Source organism: Quercus suber, unplaced genomic scaffold (genome assembly GCF_002906115.3).
Source record: "Quercus suber isolate HL8 unplaced genomic scaffold, Cork oak 2.0 scaffold_9, whole genome shotgun sequence".
In the NCBI taxonomy this organism is placed as follows: domain Eukaryota; kingdom Viridiplantae; phylum Streptophyta; class Magnoliopsida; order Fagales; family Fagaceae; genus Quercus; species Quercus suber.
In genome coordinates, this window is record NW_027069475.1 from 2198332 (window position 1) to 2222035 (window position 23704).

Consider the following 23704-nt stretch of genomic DNA (forward strand, 5'->3'; position numbering starts at 1 on the left):
TCTCCTTTTGAATTGCAAGTAATATATTGTTTCATAAACATTATCTCAAAAACAAATAGAAGGCAGATATGTGACAAAGTTACCTGATACTATTGCTCGCAAGCCATCCAATAGCACTAGCCCACTTGAAATTCATCCAACAAAAAAATATTATAACAAAAACCATAAAACTCCTTATCTGTCAAGAGCTAGACCCCCTTTAAAAATAGATAAATAAATAAATCTTAAAACTCCATTTTCTTTTTGAAACAAGATGATAAGATATGCCACTTGAACAACTTCCCAAATTATTGAAATTGAACCAAATACAAATTTAAAACATCTTATTGAATTGCTTGTGCACATCTAGTTGTCAACGCCTCAATTGATATTCATCCTATGGAAAATAGCTAGTCAAAGTATAAACAGGACATGAGGGTCATCTTCTGTAGTCAAGCCAATCATCATCATCATAATCATCATTTGCATGTGCATCATCATCATCATCTGCATATTCATCATCATCTACAAATACATCTGCATATGAAGCATCATCATCTGCAAATACATCTGCATATGCATAATCATCTACAAATACATCATCATCTGCAAATACATCTGCATATGCATAATCATCTACAAATACATCATCATTTGCATATGCATCATCATCATCATCTGCATATACATCACCATCTGCATATGAAGCATCATCATCATCATCACCCCAACCTGCATATACATCATCACCACCAATTCCATATTTGTCAACATCTGAGTTAGTAGGGTACTATAATTAAAAAATAATAATAATAATAATTCACTCATTACAAACTAGTGTCATTGGAGTTTCTTGTTATCTATTTTATAGGGCATGACACCATTGATTATCAAGTATACACATGGTAGGGAAGGAAATACTATTTAGTCCTTAGATTTCAAGTTTGAAGAAGTTATCAGGAAAAATTGTCTTGCATTTGCCAGCAGAAAATGAATATGCAAAATGGCATGATACTCTGATAGTTACATGCCAAATTAGGATTGAACCATTTACATTACCAAAATTCTTGGTCTTGGAGCAGTGTAACGAGTAAAGCTTTAGAATGTATTTCCTAGGGGGTGGGGGGGTGGGGGGGGACACTCTTTCACGTTCTGCGCACACAGTGATTGTACAGAACCAGCTTTCATGCTGGGCCAACTTGCGACATTGCAATAATTGCATAAGACATTAAAGGAGACACGCTTACGTTGATTATTCAGTATTTCGAATAATTAATAGTAACACTATCTCTCATGTGACAGTGAATAATTTTCCCCGCCGATGAGTTTATCAAAAAAATCTATAGGTGCTACAGATTTTTCCTATAAAATGGCATAGAGCCTAAAGGTATCATCACAAGCCCTTTAAATTTGATTCCTTAAAAAAAAATATAGCTTAAAATTTGCAAGTGATATGGGTTCAGTTCGAGCTACAAAGCCCCATGCAGTATGTGTCCCATTCCCAGCACAAGGCCATGTATCACCCATGATGCGATTAGCCAAGCTCCTTCACTCAAGGGGCTTCCATATAACCTTTGTCAATACTGAGTTCAACCACAGACGCTTAATCCGATCCAAAGGACTTGAATACATAAAGGGGCTACCTGATTTCCAGTTTGAAACAATACCAGACGGGTTGCCACCGTCCGATCGTGATGCAACTCAAGATATCCCAGCACTATGTGATTCCACAAGAAAAAACTGTGTGGCCCCTTTCAAAGAGCTAGTGCTTAAGCTCAACTCATCCTCTGAAGTGCCTTTGGTTACTTGCATAGTTTCTGATGGCATCATGAGTTTTGCTATTAAAGCTGGAGCAGAATTAGGCATCCCAGAGGTTCAGTTTTGGCCTGCCTCAGCTTGTGGCTTTATGGGATGTCTCAACTTCGCTGAACTCATCAAAAGAGGCATTCTTCCATTCAAAGGTACTTTGAACAATTTTTTTGTTTTTGTTAGTACAACTGTTAAAGATCAAATTCATATTATATTTTTCTAACCACACCAATGGTACTGATCAGACGACTATAAACAACTTTATTAATTGAACTGTAACTCAGATGGTAGTATGAGGTTACTGAGCATATCTATCACTTACCACTCTAAGCTTAAATAGCTTAATGGGCATATATACTAAGTCCCCCTGTTCATAAGTTTCTCATTTACTGTCTTTGTCAAGTGCAATGTAACTTACATTATGTAAGTAGCCATCCAGCCTGAAGTTGTTCATAAGACTTTAATTAAGAATTGTAAACCTGGAAAATATTGGTGAGTTCGCAACAGCCAAGTGAGACTGAGATCTCATCAACCAATATTTTCCCATAATTAATTAATAATAAAATTTTATTATATTTTATAAGATTTTGTTTGGTTTTTTTTTTTTTAATAAAATAAAAGGTGAATTATCCAAATTATCCACGGCCATTATATAAAATTATAACCTTTTCCGATTTAATTCTAAATTTTGGGAAAAAAAAAAAAACTGCATTTAGCACTTTGTATACTATTAAATTCATGAAGTACAATCTTGTGAGAATGTCATAAAGTAATCTTAATTGTGAAATAAATGCTCTTAATTTAAGTTAAATTTTTGAACCATCACCCCGTCTCGATATTTCTCTTTGCCAAAACAACCCTCACTTTCTCTCAATCTTGAATATCGATTTGGTATGGTGTCATTGCTGATCATCTCAGAATAGTAACTCTAAAAGTAGTGTAGCTTTGTAGTTTGTCAAATCTCTAAATGTTATTTCTTTCTAGTTACAGTTCTTTATAATACCAAAAGTTTTACAACAAACGCTACAACTAAAACTCCACTTCCTATAACAAAATCAAACAAATTCGTGTTTTTTTTTTTCTCAGTGGATTGCTATATTTCATGAACGCAACTTCTTTATAAGAGGAAAAATTATCTTATAAAATTGCCTTATGGAATGCTCATTTCATAATAACATGAGGACCTTTTTTTTTTTTTTTTTTTTTTTTTCAATAATTAAATAACATGGGGTCTCATAAATGTGTGAGATCCATCAAATAGGAGTGGTGTATTGTTCCATAAGAGAGATATTTTCTCTTGTCCAAGAGTCGGAGTAATTTGTCCTATAGTATGGATAGTAATACTTCTCATAATTTCTTTTTGCAAAATAACTTCACTACTTGTTACATCAAAGTCAAGTCCGCAAAATTAGAAATAATAACATGTCTATTTTACAAAAGCAATCTCTCAATAGGAGGTGGTATTATATGTAACAAGTAGTGAGTTATTTTGCAAAAAAAAAAAATTATGAGAAGTATTTACTATCCATACTTCAAGTCCGCAAAATTAGAAATAATAATACACATCTATTTTACAAAAGCAATCTCTCAATAGGAGGTGGTATTTTATGAATAAAAAATTTGTATCTACCCTCTCATATGAGGGTGGTTTCCATCTCATTTAAGAGAGTAGATATATACATGTATGATGTATTGGATAAATGCAACACTCACACCATGTAAGAAAGTAGATACATACATGTATTAAATACATATGAGATCTAACTCCTGTGGTATACATAATAGATTTTCTTTTGTTCATGGGATAAATAATGTGTAAAATTGCTTTTTTTTTTCTTTATTTACTTGAATATATTTAAAGTTACCTTTAATTGTTGATTGTCATTGTCGTCTATCGCATTTAGTTTAATATTTCTGGCGAATGTGGATTATAAGGGGAAAAAAAGGTTATGCTATGATCTACTAGAGAAATCAAAGAAAAGCGAGACGTAGCCGTAAAATATAGTAATTGCAGGAAAATTTTATATGAAAATCTAGTTTTGGTCTAATTAATGAGAGAAAGGAATTGTGTATATATATATATATACGGTTATGAAACTCTGTATAGCCAATCGCTGATCAATAAATTGAATCCCTTCATAAGCATTATTAACTAAATTAAGATGATTCTCCAAAAGAAAGAAAAGAAAAAAACTAATTAAGATAAACCTATCCTCATCATAATGAAACCTAAGATCATATTTTGTTTTATCAAAGTTTAAGGAATGGGAGAGGGATACTTTGTTGTGTAGACCTGTAGCTTATAAATCAGGATAGTTTCTTAAGGGATCACAATTCCTAACTTTCCTAGCCATCATTTATATTATGAGAATGGGACTTTTAATTTCTTTGTTTTGTGATAATAATTTTATTCTTTTCTACAACAATAATGAGTAGTAATGATCTTATGTCCCAAAAAATATGTTTACAAAGTTAAATTCTCGTTGACAAGATACAAGAAAAATGTTTAATATACTGAAAAATTACATATGGGACATGCAATTTTTTCATTCAAGATGATTTCGGTTTGTAAAAGTTGAAATATTAAGAATCACTCTAACAATATTTTCTAAAAGCATATAATCTAGAGTCAAAGATAAAGCCAGGATTTTTAGGTTTTGGAAAGCCAAAACGTGAAAAAAAAAAAAAAAAAAATTCAAGAATGAAAAAATATAATGAAATTCATGTCTAAGTATCCTACTATCCTATAAAAAAATAAAATAAAACTAGCACTCATTCAATATTAGAAAAATGAAAATTAGAAAATAGACATAGAATAATTGTTTCAGAAGACATTTTAAATCAATCATTTGTCCTATTAAAATTAGTTTTTTTTTTTTAAATCCCAAAAATAATCTATAATTGTTTAAATATACTAAATTCAGAATAATTTTCCTTTGGAAGTACAAAATCAAATAGTAATTTAGATTATGAAACTTAGTTTTGACAATATTTATTATTGAAAATGCATTTTTTTTTGTGTGTGTAGTTGTGATAAAAAAAAAGAGTAATTATAAGTACAATCACTCTATAAACAAGTTAGTAAGTAAATGATATTTTTATTCTTACAAACCGTTTGATATAATTCAAAAAGAAATCATAAAAAAATATATACAAACCTTATAATTTTCAATCGATTAAGAAAGAGAATCTTCTTTACAAATACTAAAAGATGAAAACAATTTTTAAAAATGTTTTACGTTAATTAATTAATTTATTTATTTAGAGGATGGCCACACATTAGACTATAACATTTTTTTAAAACTTATTTGGACTAATTTATTTTATAAGATGAAAAGTGTGATACCTAAATTGTGCGTATTTGATTGGATTTGATTGTTTTAGCGTGAGTTGTATAGGCATGCGCTGAGTTCCACATTAGGTGTATACTAGGTGAATCTTAAGTTCATAAGTGATTACAAAGATTCTTAATCGTAACAAATAAGTGACTAGTTCTCTTTTTAGGTCATTACAAATTATATATATTAGAACAAACATGGTATAACACCATGTGTGTTGTGTGGGCGTGTACATAGTCTCACATTAGATATTTACTAGGTGGATTTTATGTTTATAAGTGATTATGTGTGTGTTGTGTAAGCATGTATAGAGTCCAACATTAGATATTTACTAGGTGGATTATAAGTGATTATGAGAAGTGCTAATTGCCACTTAACTAGTCATTTTGGGGAGGATGATGACAAATTTTAAATATGCATTATTAACAAAAATTAAAATATTGAAATGGGGAGGATGGTTTAGCGTTGGGCTAGTGGTTGGCCTCCCTTGGTCCAAGCATGAATTTGTTCCTGTCTAGAGTAATGCTATAAACTACATTTTTCAATATTACTTAAACAACATTTTCAATATTGTTGAGTGGAGAAGTGATTATTGATTTTCATATAGACTCACTATTGACACCATTTTATTATTAATCGTTAACAACTTATTGCATCAACAATTTATGAGAAAAGTTGTGATTCTAGACTTATTGTTTTATATTTCTATTGTTACAGATGAAAGCTTCAAAGATGATGGAACACTTGACAAACCAATAAATTGGATCCCGGGAATGAAAAACATCCGGCTCAAGGACCTTCCTACCTTTATTAGAACTACTGACATTACTGAAACAATGTTTGATTTTCTGGGATCAGAAGTACAAAATTGCTTAAATTCTTCCGCGATCATCTTCAATACATTCGAGGAGTTTGAACATGAAGTCCTAGAAGTACTTTTAGCCAAATTCCCTCATGTTTACAGTATAGGCCCACTTCACTTACTAGGTCGGCATGTACCTGAGAGCCATTTCATGTCTCAAGGTTTAAGCTTATGGAAAGAAGACTCCAAATGTCTCCAATGGCTTGATAAAAGGGAACCAAACTCAGTTGTGTATGTAAATTATGGAAGTATAACTGTGATGTCAAACCAACACTTGAAAGAGTTTGCATGGGGTCTTGCGAATAGCAAGCACACATTTTTATGGATAGTTAGGCCTGATTTGGTAATGGGAGATTCAGCAATCTTGCCTAAAGAATTTTTTGAGGAGACTAAGGATAGGGGATTGTTAACAAGTTGGTGCCCCCAAGATAAAGTGCTAGCACACCCATCCATAGGGGTTTTCCTAACACATTGTGGTTGGAATTCTACATTGGAAAGTGTATCTGCTGGCGTGCCTATTATTTGTTGGCCTTTCTTTGCCGAGCAACAGACAAATTGTCGGTATGCTTGTACCACTTGGGAGATTGGTGTAGAGGTTAAGGAGGATGTTAAACGTCATGAGATTGAAGCACTTGTTAAGGAAATGATGGAAGGGGAAAAGGGACATGCCATGAGGCAAAAAGCTAGGGAATGGAAGAAGAAAGCAATGGAAGCAACTGATTTTGGAGGATCATCATATAAGAACTTTGAAAGATTAATTAAGGAGGCTCTCCTAGTTGGTGAGTGAAGAGTCAAGATGTCTTGTGAGAAAACTATAATCTTATGTTTACATCTATAATAATACCATCAGATCATATTTCCCCATTGGTGTAGTAGAACAGAACATGGGTTCAACCTATTAATTTTTATTATGTAATTTTTTGAAGATTATAATTTAAGGTTTTATTTCCTTGATTTTAGATGTTTTCATAAATATTTTATGGTATTGTTAACCACAATTTTTTTTATAAAATTAAATAAATAAATTCAATATTGTTTAAAAAGTAAATCCAAACTTCAAATATATTAGTGAAGTTGGTAATTAAGTAAATATACAATGAATGTCATAGGCAAAACTAAAACAACTAGGGATCTTTTTATAGTGTAAATGGGCTTTTGCCCCTAATTTACAAACAATGTAGCAAAATCCTCATGATTTGAAACTATTTAGCATAATGTCATTATTTTTTAAACTCAATTTTAACAAAATCGAGTTATATGTATATTTTTAAGTGGAAGTTTCACTTAAATTTTCAAAAACATTTAAGTGGCAAAATATGCATAGCTAATGTTCCACCTGTAACTTGATTTTCAAAAATATGTGCATTTTGCTAAATAGTTTCAAAACAGAGGCATTTTGCTGCATAGTTTGTAAATTAGGGCCAAATACCGATTTTCCCCTTTTTTATGTATCAAGTACTATTGGAAACAATTCGTGTAGCTCTAGAGATAGTAAAATATTCGAATCTATATGTGCAAAATTTTTTGTTTATTTTAGTAGAAGAACTTACTTTTTCTATTTTGCATAACCACTTTTCAGAAACACCAACATTAGATTATTCATTCAACTATCTATTTTATTCAAATACCATTTCTTCATCTAATATTTTACTAATATTTTTGTCAAATCATCTCTTTCACTCTAATCTCTACTCTAAAGTCACAACACCACCACCAACCCACAACTCCTATCCTTTCTCTTTCTCAACCATAAACCCACCCATATGCAAACTTAGATTTTCAAGCCAAACAAAAAACACCACAAACAAAATCTCAACTGCCGTCACCACCCTCAACCACCTTGCCGCCACCACAAACCCCTATACTACATCACAACACAACACCAATTTCACCCCAAGCATCGCCAAAAACCACTATAGTTGCCACTTGACAAAATCCCTCTACCCAATACCCAAGCCATGAAAAAAACCCATCCATATGCCCACAGATCTCAACTCGACAGAAAAGAACCCAAGCTCTAGTGAATCTGAGACCCAAACCACCATGCCACCAGCACCACACCAAAATCTAGCTCATTTGTCATGGCAGAGGTCACATTAGAGATCCCAAAATTGCACTGCTGCAAGGACTGATGTGACGCCAATCTCTTAGTATTGCATGTCACTGTTGCATTCGATTCATGCATGTTGGTTGGGAAAATTTTTGACCAGAGCTGTAACAACCTTCCCATGTCTCGTTGGAGTCACCTCTGTGTTGTGGTGAAAAGTGAATTACTGAAGACACAAGTAGTGAGAGAAGGGAATCGATACTAAGAGAGGACAGGAGGAGAAGGTTGAAGAAATAGAAATTGGGAGATGTTGACATTGTATTTTGTTTGACCTCGATTTCCATGCCAAAATGTCAATTTGAGCTTTGAAATCCAAAAAAAAAAAAAAAAAAAATTCTAACGTGGAAAATAAGGAATATTACATGAAATAAATTGATTTGTCCTAATTAGTTGTTGGATAAATTATTTCAATGGTTCGAGAGCTCAAAATCCCAAATTTCCTTATTTAATTAACTAAATTTGATTGTGTTTGACTAAGTTGTTCGACATTAAAATTAGCTCCAAATTCATCTAACCACCAAATTCCAATTTACTTTAACCTAATCATTATTTCAAATTATTTGACTTATTTTAACTAAGTTTGACCAACCCAAATTGAGGTTTAGTCAATATTTGACCAAAATTTAAACCATCCAATCGTAATAAATTTGTGATCATGTTAAAGATCATGAAATTATCTTTAAAATGATAGTTCACAAGCCCAAATTGTAGTCGAAACACGAAAGATATTACGAAAACATTGAATCTTTGATAATAAAAAACAGCCATTGAAAATGACCACAAATTAGTTCAAGTGAGGAGTCATTGAAAATGTCTCATTGTGAACTTCAATTTACTTGAATTAAAAGAATATATTCAAAAAAAAAAAGTGGAAATTTATGCAAAATCATGATTTTATCACCATTTTCCGAAGCCTCCAACTTGCTAAATCAGAGTATTGGGACAATAAAACAAACATATTTACAAAATAGGCATCAAAATCCTTCCAATTAATGACACTTTTTTTTTGGGGACCAAAAGTTGTTTTTTGGGGCGTCTTCACACAAACAACTATTTTGTTTCAGCCATAATTTATGCAAAAATCCAGAATATCATTGAATTAGGATCAATTATGTATGTCAAAGAAAAAATGGCTCTGACAATATCGTTTTTGGATTGAGAGATATCGCATGCAAAATATAGGCAAAAATCGGCTTCCAACTGGACTATCTTCGTGACCGCTGCTCTAAATTGAATAAAGCTGGAACCTTTAGAAAGTGGACTGCAAGAACTTTTTAAGGATTGCAAGAACACAAAATCCAAGTCCTAGAAGACCTCCAAACAGCTGCTCAAAGATATGATCCGAAAGAGTAGAAAATGGGGACCGAAAAGGCCTAGACGCTTGTAGAAAAATGAGATGGCCAGCTGACCCAGCCCAGCCCTGCCATATGCCTGGCTCATGGTAGGGTTGAGCCTAATGGCCAACCCATTTCCCTTTAAATATTTCCCCCATTCCCCATTTATTTGATCATCAATCTTTACCCATCATCAAATATCATCTTTTTTTAATCTAATCCTAAGATTCCAAATCCTCTTTTCCTAAAATTTCCAGCACCAAATAAAGGCCTCTTTAGCCTTCTAATCACCCCTAAAGTAAGCCTCTTACCCCCTTTTATTGCTTTATTAGTCTAGATTTCCATTTAAGTTAATAAATTTCATATTTTTCTTTACTTTATGTATTTTTTTTTTTGAGAAAATACTTTATGTATGCTATGTGAGTAGTGTATTATCTCTATGCTTCTAAACTTAGATTAACGTATTAACTATGCTCTTATATTATTGCTTCCATATATGCCTATATTCTCACATACACCTTGATGTACACAATCATATATTGATAGATCCATCGGTATAGAGTTTTAACCATGGTGTCGATCTATGCTTTTTGTGAATAAATTTATCTATATTGATCTTTGTATACTTTTAGTTTATATAATCATACTCTATGTGTTTAAATATCTAGATCTTGATATTGAGATATATGCACCTATTATTTATTTATTTTAAGTCCTTTGATTTTTATATTCATATGTATATAGCTATATGGATATTGAACTGATGTTACAGAGTAGATGAATGTGTGATTTTTATCTCCTTCTCCCCCACCCCACCCCCCCCCCCCCAAAAAAAAAAAAAAAAAAAACACACACACACACACACACATATTTATTCATTTATTTGAACTTTTGTAATTCTTGAATGATTTCTCATGGGTGGAAGTGTTGATATGCTAGCTTTTTAGTTATCATCACAAACACAATCCCACCAAAAAATAAAAGGCTTGGTCCAAAGGAACTCTCTAAAAAAAGTGTTTTCAAAAGGCTTTTATTAAATTGTTTTACAAAATGCTTTTCAAAAAGCTTCCTAAAGCTTTGCTTTAAAATTTGTTATCAAAAAGGTTGTTCAAGTTGATTTCTAAATAAAACTCTAAAAAAATATTTTCAAACTAAATCATTTGATAGATGTATTTTATAAATGAAGTCTCAAGAGCCCTAAAATTTGGATTTCTTGAAAAATACTTTAATAAGCCATGAAATTTGGCCATGAAAAGAATTTTTACTACAAAAATCCGTGGAAATGTATTCTTTAAAAAAAAAAAATCCATTTTCAAAAATGCTATAGATTTAATCTTGAAAATGATTGTCTAAAGTAAGTAAAACAAGTGGGTTCTAGTTAACTCAACTGGTAAAGTCTCTAATGGTTGAATAAGAGATCTGAGGTTTAATCTTCGCATATACTAAAAATCGATTGGTGTCTCGGTTTGATGATAGCTAGCGGACGTTATAAATTGAAATTAAAAAAAGAAAAGAAAAGTAAATGAAACATTACCAAAAAATAAATAAATAAATAAATAAACGAAACATTACCTTTCCAATTACTCACTATTGTGATTGAGAATTAAATGCAACATATGACCAAAAACCACGCAAACAATACTAAAGAAAAGCTAAGGTGTTGTTTGGTTATTAATATCAATTTTTTTTTTTGCCTACTAAGAAAATGTGAGAATGTATTCATTAATGATTACAAAGTTTCTATTGTTTGGGGGGGGGGGGGGAAGGCCTCTGTCCAGTGGCTAGTTCCATTAGACATGTTGAGATGCGAACACGTGTCTAGTTTTGAACACGTGTCCCGATGCCTTTAAGGGAGCTGAGTAAGAACAAAGCAACAAGTTGAATCAATGAAAATTAACGCTTCTATTGTCTTTAATTGAGTTATGGATTAATTTCTTTGAAACAATATCTTTCTGAAAATATTTACTCCAATCTTACTATTTCACTTTATGTTCCACTTCCACCAATCACCTCTTTGTTTTGTAAAATGTAGTTAGAATTTTGCTCGCTGCTGGCAGGACTTGAAAAGTAGTTAGAATTTCTTTGTTGGCAGGGCTAGAATCTTAGTTCTAGAGGTTCCATAATATGTCCTGGTTAATATATTTATATACAATTAAGACTAGATTACCTTACTCCAACTACAAAAATCTTACCTCTCCACTTTTCGGTTCTTTGAATAGTTTGGGTTTCAAAACCAACAGAAGTTTTAATTTTCTAGGATTAAGAAATACCACAAAATACCTATTTTTCCCCTTAGTTCCCAATTAAGCATTCCTGAATTTTGGTAAATTGGGGGAATCAAATCACTTAAGGGTAAAATAAACGAGTCTAGGTTTAGCCTATTTTGTATTGTGTCTGTTCGGGAGCAATTTATTTTTTTGGGCTTAGGTTGTTTATTAAACAAGCCTAAAACTAAAATTCAAATTTGGCTTGTTTATAAACAAACAAACATGATTTAGCTTTTGTATTAACAAATATGAACGAGCATTAATGAGCCTAAAACACATACATGTTTGAACTCTAGCTTGTCAAAAAGTCTACAGTTTGAGCTTGGCTTAAATTTATTAGTCAAGCTGAGCTTGAGTTCAATATCAAGGTTTTGAGCTTCTAATCCAACACAAGAATTATCATACTCATATGAAGCTTATAACCATGCTCATAAATGAGTCTAAGCTCAACTTATTTTGTATTGAGCCCAAATGTCCACGAGTCTATTCATGAACAATTTTTTTTTTCTTTTTGGTCTCAACTCATTTATTAAACAAGCTTATATCTAAGGCTTAAGCTTGGCTTGTGTATAAATAAATAAACATGAATGGGTTTCTTTATTGAGTTAAGCCTAAGTTGTTTATGAATGAATTGGTTCATTTATAACCCTACTTCTTCCATGACTTATTAAAGTGGTTGACTGCTAGTGGTAGAAAAAAAGTAGTGAGTTTATGTAAAAGTGACTTTTTATTACTCATAGATAACCACTTCATCAAGTTGTGGGAAAAGTTATAGTCTTAGATTTATTGAAAGGATGGCTATGTGAACACCTTTTGTTCATCTGCTATGACATCCTTACCGTGGCAAAGATCCAGTTGGGAGAAAATTGGAAAAGAAGAAAAGAGGGAGGTGGTGAAGAAAATAAGAGAGTGAAAGAGATAAAATCTTAATTTTTCTTAAAAAAGCACAAGAAGCTTTTTGGGATTAAAAATTGTAAAATGAGACAAAACATTGTTGTTAGAGAGGAGTTAACAACTTTTGATAAAATTGGACATAAGGATGACATTGAAAACAAATATAAACTAGTCAACTTGGTATACCTTGGGAACAAGGCCGAGGCGGAAGTGATGGGCTTTCGATCTACTTGTGGCAATTGCGTTAAGGCCCCCATATGTAAAAAGACCCTGCTACTGATTAATAAGCAATAAGGATGTATCATTACTTGTAAGAGTATTAATTAAACATCTTTTAGTTAATACATAAAAAAAATAATTTTTTAAAAAAATAAAAATGCTAAAATTACAACTTTTATCAACCACCTAACAAATTATTGGCAATGAATATTGTGGGTCATAAGAATTTGAATAAGGTACCTGTGCCACGTGTCATATCCATGGCCAAGGAGTCCATTATTGTGCCGAGGAGGCCACACGCTAGGACAGTAAGGCCACATCAGTGGCACATTGTCAGAGGAGGTCCTATTGTTGAGAAAAAGCCTCGGAGAGGGGGTTATCCTTGACATAATTGAAGGGATGGTGGCTGCCCCGACATTTAATGCATTCTACCAAACCTCTTGATTGCATTTATGTGGAGAAGATACCTGAATAGTATTGCCTTGGCCGCTGCAACTCACAAGGGGTTTAGGAAGGTGTCTGATGGGATAAGCACTCAAGTAGTGGACTAAACGATCAACAAATGGAGGGCCAAGATTACCTGAAGGGAGCTATATAATGTGAGAGACCCTCCAAGGAAAGGGGGCAGCAGGAAATCTGTAGAGAAAATACTGTAGAATTAAGAGCAGCAACTGTAATCAAATCTAAGAGAAATATATTCAAGAACCACTCTCCTCGGACATCGCCAAGAAAGAATTTCTACACTACATTTTTCTATTCATTGTCTTTCCTTGCTCTCTTATCATCTTTAGCCCCTAAAGGGCGTTGTCCACTTTGTTGAAGCCTTACTTTTTAGCCTACTCTTTACAAATTTATTGTATTGTGCTCTTTGGGTCTTAATCTATTTATCTTTTGCACCTAAGAATCAAAGCTTGCCCCAACAAATATGATTGGACCTCCTAATAAATATTTTATTTTTTTGTGATTGATGAAACATATCACTCATATAAAAAAGAAAAGTGCTACGTTTATAACATTTTTACAATACTTTTACAATAAATCATAGGTGGTAAGTTGTTATTAGTTTTAATTTAAACTTACCGCTAAAATCATTTTTTTTTCTACCAATAACAAATCATAACAACTTGTTACTTATAATTTATTGTGAAAGTGTTGTAAAAATATTGTGAATATAATATTTCTCTATAAAAAAAAAAAACCAATGATATTTTCAAAAAAAAAAAAAAAAAGGTATAACCAATGGTTGGTTTTCTCTATATGGGAGTTCTAGAGTGTAGAACTTATAGTCTTCCACACATAGAAGCTAGAAAATCACTTACCCTCTCTTTCTCTCTGCAACAAAACAAATTGAAATAAACAAATAATAATAAAAAATCTCAAACCTTATTTTGAGATTTAAAGCATTAAAAATAAGACGAAAACACTATTTAGGTCCTTACATTTTTGGATCACATTCAATTTGGTCCCTACATTTTGATAATAGTCAATTTGGTTTATGTTATATTCAACTTGTGACCAATTTGGTCCCTACTGTTAACTTGCTAATGGAAAATATCTACGTGGTAAACGGTTTGCATTGTTGGCGCACACATGACTATAATAATAATTTAAATTCAAATAATTAAAAATTAAAAAAAGCTACCTAAGCATTTTAATGAAAATGAAAAGGCCATGTCAAATAATAAAAAATTGAAAAAAATATTTGAAAAAAAAAAATCAAATAAAATGAATTAAAAAAAAAGAATCAATTTATTTTCTTTTCTTTTTGTATTCATTCACTTTCTTAGCTACCGAACACTATATCCAGCAAGCAACACAGTAATCTGAAAACTTTGAAGCTTTATCAGTGCTTCGGTCCGCTTATTATCAAAGCGAATAGTTTGAAAACTTTGAAGATTTATCCGTACTTGGCGATAAGGATAAGATAAAGGAATGAACACCGTGCTTGAGAATTGTTCATCTTTTGAAAACCCTTGAATTGTTCAAATCTGAGAGTTCAAACAGCTACTATTGTGATTGGAGGAGTGGGTTTGTTGTTGCATCGGTACTTGTGATTCATCATGACTTCTATTTGTTGAAGAAGAGAAAATCTGAGTAGTCAGTATTGCAACAATGAGATTTGTAGAATATTAAACCTAAGTTGAGCTTTATAACACAAATATGATCATAACACGGATGCTTCTTGTTGGATCTGTGTATAGTTTTGATAAATGTGTGAATGTGTGATTTGTGTCTTGTTTCTTGCTTGCTGGGTATTGTGTTTGGTAGTTAAAAAAGTGCAAGAATACAAAAGAAAAAAAAAATTGAAGTTTATTAAAAATCCATTTTCTTTGATTTTTTTTCATTAAAATAATTTTTTCAGAATATTTTATCTGATGTGGCCTTTTTTTTTCTTTCATTAAAATGCTTAGGTGGCTTTTTAAATGTTTAATTATTTGATTTTATATTATTATTATAGCCACGTGTGCACTAACAATGCAAATTGTTTGCCACATAGACATTTTTCGTTAGGAAGTTAACAATAGGGACCAAATTAGTTACAAGTTGAAAATAAGATAAACCAAATTGACTGCTACTAAAATGTAGAGACCAAATTGAGTGTAAGTTTTTACCTAAAAATAATTTTTTAAAGCTTCTTCTTTATAGTTGTGTTGGACCTTCTTCTCCGATCCTTTTAGAGTTGTGTTAAAAAAAAAAAAAAAAAAAAAAAACCTCTCTCACTCACTTTGCTAGCTTTTATAGGTGAAAACTAGCTTTAACACTGATTTCTTTCTTTGTCTCCTACCACTACCAAGGGTATATAAATCAGTTATTTTTGTTTAGCTTAGCTTTAAGTTTTTACACGGTCCATATTTATTTTAATTATCATTAGTTTGGGGGTGGTGTAGCTTGGGTTTTATGAAAGGAAAAAAATTATAATATAGGTGGTCACGTTTTTTATTAGATAGAACTTCGCTTTTTATTTTATTTTATTGATAGTAGTATAGGTGTTGCTTTATTGATATATTATATACTAGTTGTTAACAAATTAAAAAAAAAAAATTGTGAAAGAAAATCATATATATAATTACTAGTTAATAAATTATTTAATTGATATTTAAATAGATTGAGAGTCTCAAGATTTGCCCCAGCCCCATGGAAACCTGATAATAATCCAAAAATGAAATTTTCATTAGTAGAATCTTGAATGTAGAAGGTGACTTCTCTTGACTTTCGTTTCTGGAGTTCAATGGGGACACCTGAGCTCGTGTCCTGTCCACATATTGCTGGTCCAAGATTTTTTTTTTTTTTTAGACAACTTCATCATTGCAAGATAATGAAATCTCTTATACGATTCCTATCCTTTTTCTAATCTATATTTTCTTTTAATAATTGTAATGTGTTAACACAACATGTTTGTACACACACATAAAATGTAAACACTAACATGAAATATTAGGCTTTATTATTTTTTTTTTTTTCAATCAGTGTTGAAATGATGTTCTTTCTCAAAAAGAAAAAAAGTGTTGAAATAATGTTTGTGCAACCTCTTCTGCATATGTATAATTATGATCAGGTAATGATAAGAAATTGACCTCTAACAATGCATATAATGGGTACTAACAACTTGCTGAATCACATCAGAATTCTAGAGATGGTGCATTCAACCCAATAACCCAACTCAACTGAACCCAAATTGATATCTTATCCTTATTTTTTATGGGTTGATGGATTGGGTTGGGTAGGGTTGTAAAATTCTTTTAAAATTGGGTTAGGTTGGGTTTGGGTAGGTAAAATTTTGAATCCATGTAACCTAACTCAACCCCACAAATGTGCATTTCAAATTTTTAGTTTGATTTATCTTGGATTTTTATTTTGATTAAATTTTTAATTTGAATTATTTTGAGATTTCTAGTCTTAGTCACGCTCATTTGTATACATTGTAATATTTTATTGAATAATGGGCTTAAATAGTTGAATAAAAATCCTTTTTTTTATTTTTATTTTTTTTTATTTTATGTTAAACTTGATGAAATGGAAACAAATTAGGTTGGGTTGGGTTGGATATTTATCAATCCGAAAAAGTTGAAAAATATTCAAACTCTACCCATGCACACCCCTACTTAGGGGAAAATTATTTTATACATTACTTGCATGCAATCGATGCCTCACAATTGGTGGGGAGCACAAATCCATTGATCTCACATGTTGTGAGACATTGGTTGCATGCAACAATTATGCAATATACTTCTCATCCATAGGAACCCTGCATGTCCATGTTCAAGGAACTTTGTGCCCATGCTCCAAGTACACGCACCCTATTCTTATTCTAGTGGAAAAAAGGACCCTCAAAACCTTGTAACCTTGCTGCAGACCATCTTGCCTCTAATACCACTTGTTTTGAAAAGAACACCTCAAGAGACTTTGCAATTAAGTAATTAGTATAACATATGTGCGGCACCCGAAGTGTTGGGCCTACTCAACCCCAAGTCTCCGTCCCAAAACACGCGGTCTTTGGGCCCAATCCTCATTTCGCCCCAAGGCCCAACCCTTGCTATCACAGCTCGGGAGTGCCGAGCTTCATTAGTAAGTTATGATCGGCATAATTTTTACCGAGCACTTTTATTGAACGGCACTTCAACTTTGTTCGGCTCAAAGAGGGCCCTCCAAACGCCAGCACCTCGCTCTGACCTGATGTGGGCACCAAGTCCCAAAGCCACCCAGACCTAGACTCCCACTTACCACCCCCCTAATTGGACCACTCGATAAACAACTGCGCCTCCTCGGTTCGCGAAGCGTCAGACAGTAATGGGGGTTGTAACGCTTGGCCAGATCCAGCGCGCCTTTTCAGAGAGCATTAATGAAATCCTGCACCGCCCCTGACGTCACTCCACTGAACCCGTAACGTGCGCTCTTTGGAGTTCCTTGATTCACGCCGTGCATCGAGCGTAAATCAAGGGGGGGCTAATGTGCGGCACCCGAAGTGTTGGGCCTACTCAACCCCAAGTCTCTGTCCCAAAACACGCGGTCTTTGGGCCCAATCCTCATTTCGCCCCAAGGCCCAACCCTTGCTATCACAGCTCGGGAGTGCCGAGCTTCATTAGTAAGTTATGATTGGCATAATTTTTACCGAGCACTTTTATTGAACGGCACTTCAACTTTGTTCGGCTCAAAGAGGGCCCTCCAAACGCCAGCACCTCGCTCTGACCTGATGTGGGCACCAAGTCCCAAAGCCACCCAGACCTAGACTCCCACTTACCACCCCCCTAATTGGACCTTCCGTAGCACTCAACGCGCCCTGACTCTGCCGAGCTGCCAACGAATGTGGGCACCAAGTCCCAAAGCCACCCATACCTAACCTCCCATTTAGAGAAAATCCTACTGGACCCTCTGTTGCACAAACATGAGAAGCATTAATGACCCTCGCCTGAGCTGGGCACTATAAATAAGAGGGAAGGAGAAGAAAGAAGGGGTTGGTCAGAAAAAGGTCAGAAAAAGAGAGTCCGGAGAGCAGTTGGGAGGAAAGATTGTGTCGCCAAGAAGGAGAAAGGTGATCTCAGTGAGTCCTTGGTTGTAGGATCACCCATAGTAGGAAATTCAGCCTTACAAACAAATTAGTTGTGAGCCCAAGTGGGGCTGAGCCCATTGGCCTCATTTGCGACCCGCACAACATATATGGACATCACGTATTTAACCCAAAAGCTTAAGTCAATGAGTTTAAAAGCTAATAACAGGTGATAAATGATCTTGCAAACTTAGAGTCCTATTAATAGGTGCCCTTAGGAAAATTTTTAATTGAAAATTTTAGAAAAATTCAAATACCATTTTCATGGGAAATATAAAAATGTGTCAAAAAAGTCAATTATTTTTCACTTTTCCCATAAAAAGTTTTTAAAAATATTTCATAATCAAGGACATTTGTTAACTTTCTCAATAAATTTTTCATGCGAGTTTTGCAACCTACACAAAAAAAAATTAACAAATTTTTTTACATGTGCCCACATTTTCAACTCATTTGGATCCCACCATAAACATAAATGCAAAGCATTTTGGTGAAAAAGTGTGTAATTTTTTTTGCTTTGAAACTTACTATTGGTAAAAGGGTGTGGTCCTAAATTATAGAACAAAAGCAAGGCTGGTCCGAACGATTTGGAGGCCTAAGGCAAAATCTTCAAATGAGGTCTTTACTTTATCACTTAAATAATATTTAACAAGAGTTTTATATAATAATTTTTTTAAACCCATTATTTTTACTATTTAATATGAATTTTTTTTTGGGAAAATGCTAAAGTTATAATAAATTTTACTACAAAAAAAATTACAAATTAATGTAATAGCAAATGTGATAAGTGACATGAGGCTTATAAAGATGCTAGGGATATTATTAACTTTACAACATGAATCTTATAAAGATATATCATCAATCACAAAAAAAAAAAAAAAAAAATCATTCAAAAATGCATTTAATAGATTGTTGAAGTCCATCAATTATATTCATTATCAAATTAAATTATAAAGGTTATATAGTAAAATTTATAGTATTTTTAATATTATCCTATTTGAATTACTTGTGATTAGTGTTACATCTATTTGTAAGACTTATGTATATAAATTTGTCTTATCTCTAGTAATGCTCAATTCTTTGAGCATTTTTATTAGTGGGAAAAAAAAATGTAAACTAATTTTTTTTAAACCCTCCAATATATATATATATATATATATGTATATATATTTATTGGAGGTATTAAAAAAAATTAGGGGCCTAAGTGGCCTAGGCCTAGGGCAGACCCTACACAATAGAGAGTGGTCATAAATTTGTTTCAGTACAAAAGTCAAGAGCAAAACGATGGAGATGCAGAATTCTGAAATTAATGATTTTTTGTTTGATGCAGGAAGCTGGAATCCAATGCGTTCAAAAAGCAAAGAGCCAAAAAAAAAAAAAATAGAGACCCATGAACAAGGTGTCTCCGATAGTAGCATCTTCAATATCTATAAGAAATTGAACAAGGTGTTCAGAATTAGATGTGATTTTTCCTCAGCAGCTCATGAACTAAAGAAGACATTGTAAATTATTTAAGCTCGTCCATGTATAGCCAAATCACCATGTTTGGTATGGGTGGATTTAAGGTAGAAGATATTATAAGGAATTTTGACGGGTGATTCATTATAAAAAGTAAATATTCTGTTATTATTTAGTATATTTTACCACTGTACATCTTTAGTGCGATAATTATTACACAAATATAAATGTTTATAGAGTATAAAAGTAAGGGTTTAAGTTTCGAGGAGAGAGTTTATATCTTATATATAAAATATATATATATATATATATATTTTATACAAATAATAAATAAATAAATAAACTTTGACCTTAGATATTACGTTTGTGAATAATGCTCTTCTAAAATTTAAAAAAAAAAAATTGTGCATAATGAAATCTACTGTTGGCAAATTTCGTTGAAGGATAAGGATTTTTTTTTTTTAATTTTTTTTATAGGAATTAAAGGATAAGGATTAAATTACATGATTTGCATATGGTACAATGGTAGTAAATAAGAACATTTCAAAATTAATATGAAGTGGTTAAATTTTCAAACCAAAAGTTTAGTCTGATTGGTTTTGTAAAAATACACTACATTTTTTGGTATTTGGTAATTGGTATAGCACAGAAGTCAACTGAAATTATTTTCCGTGGCCAACGAAAAACAAGCAAAATAGGGAAGAAAGGGTTTTTTTTTTGGAACTTATATATACATATTCAACAAACCATTCCCAAATAATTTTCATTACAAAAAACTCTCCTAATGATAACTTCTCTCTTTGCCCCCTCTCTTCATATACAAACTGTTGACCAACGGTTGATTTTTCCCAAAGGAAATTTTTATTTATTTATTTATTTATTTTTAACCCGATCAAATCAATTGCTTTTGCACTGGATATTTATATTTCAGTCTATTTTAGGTAATAAAGTTTTTCTCAAATAATTTTTTTAAAATTATAAGAAATATTAATGATTTTTGTAAGAGTCAACTAATAGGGAGCAGGGAATTTCATAATTTGACAATTATGACCTATTTTATTAAGAATTGTGTAATGTTACACTACTCAATATTTTTTAATTGGATGCAAAATTTGACAAATCTACCGTTAACATTATTTTCATATATTCTCCATACTTGCAAAATTTCATGGTAATAAAAGATTAATAGTCATGTCATCAATCAATTTTTTAGATTCAAGTTTTTCTAGTTTAAAATAATACATAAAAAATGAATTTACAAATCAAATGGTAAATAACATCCAATTGACATGAAAATTGGCACGGTTGTTAAGAACATATAATTTAATTTGTGGGATTTTTAAAATATAAATTCTATAACAAGTTATTGGGTTAGGAGGGCTAAGAAATAAATATAAATTGACATCTTAAAGGAAAAATTGACATTTCAATTGTTTTTTAATCTCCTCCACTTCACTTCTCTTCCATATCTCTCCACTTTGAAGGAACTAAAAATGAAGGGTTAGGAGGGCTAAGATACCCTTCCAAAATTCCAAATCCCTTCAAACCCTTCCCCTTCCTCTCTTTAAAAAAAAGATCCAAGCAAAGTCATTAAACCATACACTTTCCATTCACTCTCATCTTCTCTCCTCCCCTCCATCTATGCAAGTTGTTCCAAGATGCTAGTACTAGTGTACCATTACCAGAAAATTGCTAATATTGCCTTAAAAAAATAAGCTTTGAGAATTGAACACAAGTTTAATTACTGGAATAAGTTTAATTACTGGAATCTTTGTATAAATTAAATCCATTACAAATATGGTAGATCATTTATCCACGGTTAGGGTTGTAAACGATTTAAGATTTGCTTAGTACTGAATGTTCAAGCTCGGGTGGACAACAAATACAAAATGTTCAAGTTTGGTTTGAGCTTGAACCAAGCATATAAACTATATTTGAGCTTGAACTTCTCAAAAGTCCTAAAGTTCGAACTTGGCTTGACTTTGATTGATTCATTAGTCAAGCCTAGCTTAAGATCTAATACAAGTATATTATCAAGTCCATATTAATCATGTTAGCAAGCCCATTTGGGTTGGACATTTGGTCCCAACATCCAATTTTTATCAAAAGTTTAGTAAGATATGAGTTTATTATTTAAGATCATATTAAAGTTATTACGAAGCCCATAAACGTGCCTAAGCTCGTTTTGTTTTTTTTTTTTTTTAATCAAGCCCTATTGTTTATGAGCTTGTTCATGAACATTTCTTTCTTTTGCTTGGACTCGACTCATTTAATAAATAAACTTAAATTGAAGGCTCAAGTTTGACTTGTTTATAACCAAATAAACATAAACGAGTTTTTTTATCTAATCAAGCCTGAGCTATTTATGAATAACACGGTTCATTTACAGCTCTATGGACCACGGTTTATTGGAAGTTTGGAACTTTGTAGCATCACCTGATTGCAGTAGCAATACTACCACCAAGTAACCACTAATAGTACTTTAAACATTTAGGAGAAGAAAAAGATTATTCTCATACGATTTTGGGACTTGGGAGCATCATTAGCAACTGTGTTGAGATGGAGTGGAGGGCTCGATTATTGTCAACATTAATAGTGTGTTTGGTTGTAAATGAGGGGAAGAGAAAAGAATAGAAGAGAGAGAGAGAGAGGGGGAAAAGATAAGAAAATAAAATGCTACATTTTTACATGTTTGGAAAGAGTTAGGGAAGATAAAAGAAAAGAAAAGAATGTATTTAATTTAGATATATGTTTTTACCTAAATACCCAAAATAAAAACCAATGTGTTTGTTTTGGTGATGGACAAAATTGAACTTTTAGAAGTCATTAGTAGTGGGGCCCCAAAAATTGCAAGCTTTTTACTTGTCTTTTTTCTCATTTCCACCCAATTTGGGCGGATGAGAAAACTAGGCCCGGATGGATGCTCACTCCTTCCACTTTATCTTCATTTCTTTCCTACAATGCCAACCAAATAAGGGAAATTGTCATATTAGCCTAATTTCCTCTCTTTTTTCTTCTCATTCTCCTCCGTTTCCAAATAAAGCATAAGAGAGGAGAGAAAAAAGTTTCCAAATAAAGCGTAAGAGAGGAGAGAAAAAAGTAATGCTATAGACACAATTTTTACATGGATGAATTGACATAATTTTATTAGTTCTCTGAGTTCATTATTGTGTCAACAAAATTTAATAAGATCAAATTTTCACATAATAATAACAATTTGCCACATTTGCAAGCTGTGGAATTCTTTTTTTGGGGAAAAAGTCTTTCACGTTTTTGACTGACTGAACCAGCTTCCAGACTGGGCCAATTGGTTGTTGGGGGCAAGCTGGCACCAAAGTCCAGCCCACGTGAAGCTCCTTAATAAGCTAAGCCCAACTGACGAGGACTTCTATTTCAACTTGAAATAGGAGACACGTGGAAAGTCAACACTCCATATGTTCCTAGGAGTGTGAGGCGGCAGGATTGAATATATAAAAGACACGCGTGTGGTGTGCTAAAGAGCAGGAGACAAACAGGAAGAAAAAGGAGGTGCCGCATAATGAAAAAGAAAAGAAAAAGGATTGCCGTGAGAAAGATAATTTGTGTGTAAGGGTAAAGAAAAATAAATGAGGTTTTATATTTTTTAGTTGTGAGGTTTGCATAAGAATTATTATAATTGATTTGATAATAGTGAAATTATTTAAAATTTATCTTGTGATTTTTTCTTTCAAAGAGAAAAGATTTTTCACGTAAATATTTGTATTCTTATACGTGTTATTTTGAATTGATTTTTTTTAATAATATTATTTGAGACCCAACTCCGGTGGCTTGCAAAAGTTGCACAAGATAAGACATTAAAGGAGACTTTAAGGAGATAATATTATCTCTCATGTGACAGCGAATAGTTTTCCCCGGT

At 32.4% G+C, this 23704-nt stretch overlaps 1 protein-coding gene across 1 annotated transcript; it reads left to right on the forward strand.

Moving 5' to 3' along the window:
• Positions 1-1266: 1266 nt before the first annotated feature.
• LOC112020197 (linamarin synthase 2-like) lies at positions 1267-6942 on the forward strand. Its single transcript, XM_065776904.1, has 2 exons — positions 1267-1940; positions 5844-6942. Exons 1-2 carry the CDS (start codon positions 1433-1435, stop codon positions 6773-6775), a joined length of 1440 nt encoding a protein of 479 aa, XP_065632976.1. The 5' UTR covers positions 1267-1432; the 3' UTR covers positions 6776-6942.
• Positions 6943-23704: the final 16762 nt, after the last annotated feature.